The sequence below is a fragment of the Genypterus blacodes genome, unplaced genomic scaffold (assembly GCF_046128005.1).
Source record: "Genypterus blacodes isolate CSIRO-AG114 ecotype Tasmania unplaced genomic scaffold, CSIRO-AGI_Gbla_v1 ptg000293l_1, whole genome shotgun sequence".
In the NCBI taxonomy this organism is placed as follows: Eukaryota; Metazoa; Chordata; class Actinopteri; order Ophidiiformes; family Ophidiidae; genus Genypterus; species Genypterus blacodes.
The window spans coordinates 74,656-82,039 of record NW_027467084.1 but is presented as its reverse complement, the minus strand read 5'-3'; the positions used below and the strand labels follow the sequence as shown (position 1 = coordinate 82,039).

Below are 7,384 nucleotides of genomic sequence, written 5' to 3'. Positions count from 1 at the left end.
GCTGCCTGTCTCTTCCATCTCTCTATTTATATACCAACCAAGAGTAAGACTAAAGCAGTCAGTGATCAGACACTCTACATGATCATACTCATCATGTCATGGGACCTCTAGACTCTGATTTGGAAAATCATCAGGTTATCCTGTCTCAGTTGTGACCTGTGCCATCAGATCTCATATCTAATGAAAGCTTATCAGTGAGTAGAGATGTGAGATGTTATCTGCACCTTTAACCTCCTCCCCAACCTTCTCTCCCCTCCCTGCAGAAACACAGCTGATAACCAAACCCCACCATGGAGCCTGAGTCTGTCAGTATCCCCATGGAGGAGCCCGTCACATGCAATGGGGGCGGCCAGCCTCAGCAGCAGCAGCAGGACGCCTCTATGTTGACCCACCTGAAGAAGGTTGAAAACCACATCACTGAGGCGCAGCGCTTCTCCCACCTGCCCAAGAGATCAGCTGTGGACCTGGAGTTCAGCGATCTGTCCTACACCATCCAGGAGGGGCCATGCTGGAGGAGAAGAGGTGACATTCATCCATTCAATCATCCATCCATGAGCAGACACACTTACACATCTGATCCAGGGATGTTTAAAAGGAACTTAAAGTATATCATAAATATAACAAAATCAATACAGGAGCGATCACAGCTGGCAGCCCACTTGAGTTTTGGATGGTGATTTCTTCAGCATCCTGTCCTTATAGAGACATGAAGACAGGATGCATGCTGGCTCACACCGCCGCCTCTTAGTTGGGTTTGCTTCCCACGACCTCCTGAGTGGAGAGGATTCAAATGAGTCCTGGATTTTTTCTCAGTTGGTGTTTTGTGTTCAAAGGTTTCAGTGAACTCCCTCCTCTGTCCACCGAGCTGAGGTGTGTGTTGCGCAGGTGCACACACTCTGGTTTCCAGTAAGTGTTGCATGGTCTGAGGCTGTTTAGCTCATCAGTCATGTATCTGACTGTGTGAGTCAACAGGGCAGAGGGGAGGAGGTGAGGGGAGGAGGTGAGGAGGTGAGGGGAGGAGGTGAGGAGGTGAGGGGAAGAGTAGAGGAGAGGAGAGGAGGTGAGGGGAGGAGGTGAGGGTAGAGGTTTATTTATTTAACCTTCCATTAACTGGGGAAGGTCTCATTGAGATGAAACATCTTTTGTGAGATGAAGGTGAGGTGAAGTCAGGACAAATACATAAAAATTCCTGTGACTGCAGACAAACACTTCACAGCTATATTTCATACTTTACTGTTCAGCTGTCAACCGAAGTTTGATTCCAGCAGCTTGAACTCGTTTGAAGACTAATGTCTACAGTTATGTTCTTATTAAAAAGTGTTGCTCTTTTTCCAACAGGGCAATCTGTGAGACATCTGAATGTCTGAATGTACATGTATATGAATGTATATGATATATATGAATGTATATGAATGAATCTACGTCCTCCTCACTCAGCACATATACAACCTAATGGATCCATGGAAACGTTATTTATGCACTTTTTCTGTTCATTTTACATCAGAGGTACTTGATTTGCATATATGTACACACACACACGCACGCACGCACGCACACACACACACACACACACACACACACACACACACACACACACACACACACACACACACACACGCTGATTTGTCATTTGAAAATCAAACATGATACCTTCGGTCACATAGTGAGGAAGATCTTTCTCTTATTTGTGTTATTTTTTAGTACTTCTGATATTAAAGTGCATTTTCAATTTCCATCCAAACAGAATGAGTCTGAATCTGAATGAACTTGTCCTCAGCTCTTGATTCTGATTGTTCAGTGGCCTTGATCAGCTCCTCTCATGTTGTTTCCAGGTTTCAAAGCCTTACTGAAGTGCCTGTCTGGGAGCTTCTGCAGTCAGGAGCTGATAGGAATCATGGGGCCCTCAGGGTCTGGGAAGTCCACCTTAATGAACATCCTGGCTGGATACAGGTGAGCGCAAGATCACAATGTCCTGCTGGTTTCTATTGTCCCAAAAATGTCCTTTTACACCTTGGGACTGAATTGAGATTTGACTTGTGGCCTGTAAGGGGACTGTGAGGGCAAAAAGCCCACGAGTACAGAACCTTCCTCTGAGGCTCACGGGACAACTCAGGTCCAGCTGTTATCTTTATGGCTTAGTTATTTATTTATTTGTGTGTGTGTGTGTGTGTGTGTGTGTGTGTGTGTGTGTGTGTCCAGGGAAACGGGGATGAAGGGTCAGATCCTGGTCAATGGGAAGCCCAGGGACCTGAGGACCTTCAGGAAGATGTCCTGCTACATTATGCAGGAGGACATGCTACTGCCACACCTGACAGTGCGGGAGGCCATGATGGTGAGTCGACCACACAGAGGTCCAGACCTCCAGTCACTCAGACCTGTTCCAACAAAATCCAGTGTTTGTGAAACAGTTTGGAATGTGCTGATTGCTTGATTCATTCCATTTATATGACATATTTTGTCTTTGCTTCAGGTTTCAGCCAACCTGAAGCTGAATGAGACCATGGATGTGAAGAAAGAGCTGGTGAGCTTCAAGCATGACGATGATTTAAAGATCTTCATGTATGTATCCAGGTCTTAAGTTAAACATGTTGTATGTATGTGTGTGTGTGTGTTTGTGTGTGTGTGTGTGTGTGTGTGTGTGTGTGTGTGTGTGTGTGGGCTTGCGCCTGCGCGTGCGTGCGTGCAGGTGAATGAGATCCTGACGGCTCTGGGGCTCCATGACTGCGCTCACACTCGTACCGGCTCACTGTCAGGTGGACAGTGTAAACGTCTGGCCATCGCCCTGGAGCTGGTCAACAATCCTCCAGTCATGTTCTTTGATGAGCCCACCAGGTACGACACAGACAACACACAACAACAACACCTGCACACCTTCACACTGGGATGTTGCTTTGTTCCATCTACATATCTGATCGACATCTTCCATTTGAAGCACACACACACTCTGTCTCCCTCTGCAGCGGCCTGGACAGTGTGTCCTGCTACCAGGTGGTCTCCCTCATGCGTTCTCTGGCTCTGGGAGGACGGACCATCATCTGCACCATCCACCAACCCAGTGCCAAACTGTTTGAGATGTTTGACAAGGTGGCCGCCTCCAACTTTCACCTTCTTTGTGTTGCTTTTGCATGGAGGATATGTTTTCATGTCTTTAGGCTTTGACATAGACCCTAACTCTTACTCACCTCATGGTTTTGTCCTTCCACAGCTTTACATTCTGAGTCACGGTCAGTGTATCTACAAAGGCTCTGTGCCACACCTCATCCCCTATCTGAAGACTCTGGGCCTGTACTGTCCCACCTACCACAACCCTGCAGACTTCAGTATGTAGCCCTGAGGAGGCCTTCATGTTTACATCATCTCTACCGCCAGTGCCGGTCCAGGATGATGGGAAATATTTGTAATAGTCTTTCATTTTTGTCTCTTTTTCAGTCATTGAGGTGGCGTCAGGAGAATATGGAGACTTGAACCCTGTGCTGTTTGAGGCAGTGCAGGGTGGAATGTGTGCATTAGAAGAGAAGAAGAACCAGTGTGATAACAAAGACTCATCCGTTTGTCCATCAAAGTGCCCTGCTGAGGTTGGTATCTGAAGGATTGGGTGCTGCATCACTGTTGTGCTTTACAGGGGAATGGGATGACATCATACACTCTTTTATTGGTTTCCCTATTCCAGGACTCTGGACACATGGAGAGCCACACGTTTGCCACAAGCACACTGTCACAGTTTTGTATCCTCTTCAAGAGAACCTTTATAACTATATGTCGCGACCAGGTACGTGACAACAACATTGAACTAAAGAAAACCTTTGTTCATTCATTCATTCATTGGTAAAGCTCGTTTTAAAGGTTAACGTAGTAATATTAAATAGAAGATATACTCTGTTCCAGTGTAAAACTTCATTATCTTCCTATTCAACCTGGGTTCCCCGTGTCTGCTTTGTTGGTCCCTCCTCAGGTCTTGACCCACCTCAGACTGATGTCCCACATCGCCATAGGTGTGTTAATAGGTTTGCTCTATCTGAACATTGGCAACGATGCCAGCAAGGTCTTTAACAACACTGGATTCCTCTTCTTCTCTATGCTCTTCCTCATGTTTGGAGCTCTCATGCCAACTGTGTTAACCTGTGAGTATGAGCGGACAGGAGATGGAGTCAAACTACTGCATGTGTGTCTAATTTACAACCATTTTTCATTTCCTATAAGCAATGACTGGATGTATGATGTATGTAAATGTGTGATGCACCGTTTGTTAGTTCCTTTGGAGATGTCTGTGTTTCTGCGGGAGCATCTGAACTACTGGTACAGCCTGAAGGCCTACTACCTGGCCAAGACCATGGCTGATATTCCATTTCAGGTGAGTTTGTGGTATTGGGGTTTTAACCACTACTGCTGCTACATAAAACAGTGCCATCTAGTGTTAGCTGAGGGTATTGCAAGGGGGGGTCAACTGCCAGCATTTCATTACAGTTCATCCTCTGTTAACTGTTAGTTCACAATTCAAATCCATCCATCCTCTTTACCCGCTCATCCTTTCAGGACTGTGGGGTTGCTGGAGCATATCCCAGCAGTCATTGGGTGTGAGAGAGGCAGGATAGGTCACCAGCCTGTCGCAGGGCAAACACACATAGACAGACTTACTACTATGTATGTACTTATATAGTACTTTTATCCAAAGTCTCACAAATCACACTTTACCCATTCATATACTGTAGGCAGGTTCATGCCATGCAAGGAGCCAACATGCACATCAGGAGAAGTTTGGGCTTCAGTGCACTTTGACAGGCTCTCTAGTAGGAGCCTGTAACCACATCAGGGAAACTCCCCATCCCTAGACTGCCACTGGCACAACGGTGGGATGGTGACATCTAAAATCATTACTTGGTCCTTTGCACCCAAAAGAAAGGAAACTGTTACTCAACAAGCTCAGTATTCTGATCGCCTGCGAACATTCTGATGGTTTTCAAACTCACTGCAAGTTATTGGTGTACAGAAGGTGCATGAGGGAGGTCAATGTGGTCTATGAAGATAAGAGATGAACTCATGTCCTCGTGGTGGAACAAATTTCAATGCATTTTCCACTTTGATAATTATCACATCAGATGTAATTCAATGTTCAGTATCAGAAGTCTTTTCATTGAAGTAAATGAAAGCATTTTTTGCAGGTGATTTGCCCGATCATGTACTGCAGCATAGTGTACTGGATGACCGAGCAGCCTCCTGAGGCCAGCCGCTACCTTCTCTTCATAGCCCTGTCCACCTGTACTGCCCTGGTAGCCCAGTCCCTTGGCTTGCTGGTTGGGGCTGCCGCCACTTCACTACAAGTACTTCAACTTCAACTTATCTAATATGTGCTCCTGAACCTAGCATGCATCTTAACCAGCCCGATTTCACTCATCTTCCCTGCATCTTGCACAGGTGGCGACCTTTGTTGGACCTGTCACAGCCATCCCAGTACTGCTTTTCTCTGGATTCTTTGTAAACTTTGACACAATTCCCAAGTACCTGCAATGGAGCTCCTATGTGTCTTATGTCAGGTATGTAAGACATCCAGTCATATTGCTATGATCATCTTACTTAAATGTCTCAAGAAGGAAGAGGTTAATTGAGGTTAACTGACGAAAGAATGCCAGAAGTGTCAAAGTGTTAGTTGTGTAGCACACTTACCTCCTCTGTCTTATTGTCTGTCTCTGTGTGACAGGTATGGCTTTGAAGGGGTCATCCTGTCCATCTATGGGATGAACCGGACCGAGCTAGAGTGTCCAGGGAAGGTGTGTAAGTTCCAAAAGCCTGAAGAGGTCCTCCAGTTATTGGATGTTGAGGATGCCAAGCTCTACATAGATTTCATTGTCCTGGGTGTTTTCTTCATCATCTTTCGAATGGCCACCTACCTTGTCCTTCGCTACAAGGTCAAGTCTGAGCGATAGATGTTGCTTGGCCTGTCTCCCAAACCTCAAGGCTCTTTCTAACTGTACTTAATCAACTGTTGTCTCTGTTCTATGCACACAAAACTCACCTGAAATCTCCCCATCGTGTTACAAATTGCTGCTAAAGGGACAGAACATAAATTCTGGTCTGCTGTACTTCCAAGGACTGTGAAGGCCAGTGAAGAGCACCTTAGGAATCACATGTAACTGTTTTTACCTCAGATGGATACCAGGGCTCCAAATGAAGCTTCCTGTGCACATGGAGTTTGGCAGTTGTGGGTACCAAACATGAAGAGACTCAACAGAGCAACAAACCAACAGCTTGTACTGTATGATTCATTATGGTGCAGATGTGACAGGAAGTCTTTATCAGAGTGGATATGCATGTGTACCCTGTATGCTGCCAATTGCTCATTGCATTGGCTTATGTTTGAAACTCCCCCTCGAGACAAACTGTTGCACTTGAGGAGTGTTCTGTTGAGCGTCTGAAAGATTGAAATGAATGACAATTATGGGATTGGTATACTTCTAAAAGCCGTTCCTTTGCGCAAATGATCGGTTTTCAGATATGTGACTGGACAAGGGTGACAGGTAGCAACTGCAAAATATTAATTTGCTGTTTATGAAAATCAAATTATTCTTCTATCCAGATTGTTTTTAATGTGTTGATACTTAGAAAGAAAGCTTGATTTCCATGAAGACTGTACTTTTTTGTACTGCCATGATACTAAATCAATATTTTTTAGATGAAATAAACATCTTTTAGCCTTAATTGCTTTTATACTGTGCTGTCTTCGATATATTACGCATATACGCATATATCTCTGAGTCTCTGACTCACAATGGCTGAAGGACACAATGTTCTTCTTAATCTCTAGAAAATCAAATACAATATTAGGAGACACACCGATAAGTTCCCACTTTACGTATCTACAGGCTAGGCCAGACTAGACTGGAAACTTGAACACCAACACACACTTCTATTAGTGTGCACTCATATGTTTATTCCACTAGTCTAAGCTATCGATTGTCGTATAAAAAGCCTTTGTCTTAGATTTATAATTGTGTTCCCTCCATCTTCAGGTCCTCTAATGTAACCATTGAATAATAACTACTGTGATTTGAACTGCAGCCCAAACCTGTGAAAAGAATTAGCCTCTGCCAATACACCTACTCTGGCCCGTGGGTTTATATTGGGACATCTTTGTACTTCCCCCACCCCTAGTTAACTGGGTCGGGTCACATATACTGTATATACATATACAGTATATGTTAAGATTTAAGATTAGTGCATGTAGATACAGTTGTCATCTCCGCATGTTTTACTTTGTATCTCTGTGCATGTGACAAATAATGACCATTGAACCTTGAACCCCATGTTGCAACCCTTAGTGAAAATGCATTATTTGTGAAGTCTCATTTTTAGTTGGAGCCTGTTTCTGTATAACTGAGAGAATCACTTT

The 7,384-nt window shown here is 44.6% G+C and overlaps 1 protein-coding gene across 2 annotated transcripts; it reads left to right on the top strand.

Moving 5' to 3' along the window:
- Positions 1–290: 290 nt before the first annotated feature.
- Positions 291–6,504, top strand: LOC142988098 (ATP-binding cassette sub-family G member 4-like). Of its 2 annotated transcripts, none has more exons than XM_076137122.1 (14): positions 291–522; positions 1,833–1,950; positions 2,200–2,332; positions 2,471–2,521; positions 2,687–2,832; positions 2,961–3,084; positions 3,206–3,320; positions 3,430–3,575; positions 3,671–3,769; positions 3,953–4,121; positions 4,251–4,351; positions 5,160–5,318; positions 5,413–5,531; positions 5,696–6,504. In XM_076137122.1, exons 1-14 carry the CDS (start codon positions 291–293, stop codon positions 5,919–5,921), a joined length of 1,938 nt encoding a protein of 645 aa, XP_075993237.1. In that variant the 3' UTR covers positions 5,922–6,504. The 2 variants fall into 2 exon arrangements, with proteins under 2 accessions (XP_075993237.1, XP_075993238.1); XM_076137123.1 differs by having other exon boundaries at positions 336–522; positions 3,430–3,548; positions 3,590–3,769.
- Positions 6,505–7,384: the final 880 nt, after the last annotated feature.

Bases quoted from the DNA above. Each gene is read 5' to 3' on its own strand.
- LOC142988098 (XM_076137122.1), top strand. From the start codon at position 291: ATGGAGCCTGAGTCTGTCAGTATCCCCATGGAGGAGCCCGTCACATGC. The intron at 2,522-2,686 runs GTGAGCTTCAAG...GCGTGCGTGCAG, and splicing joins TGGATGTGAAGAAAGAGCTG to GTGAATGAGATCCTGACGGC. The intron at 3,770-3,952 runs GTACGTGACAAC...GTCCCTCCTCAG, and splicing joins TAACTATATGTCGCGACCAG to GTCTTGACCCACCTCAGACT.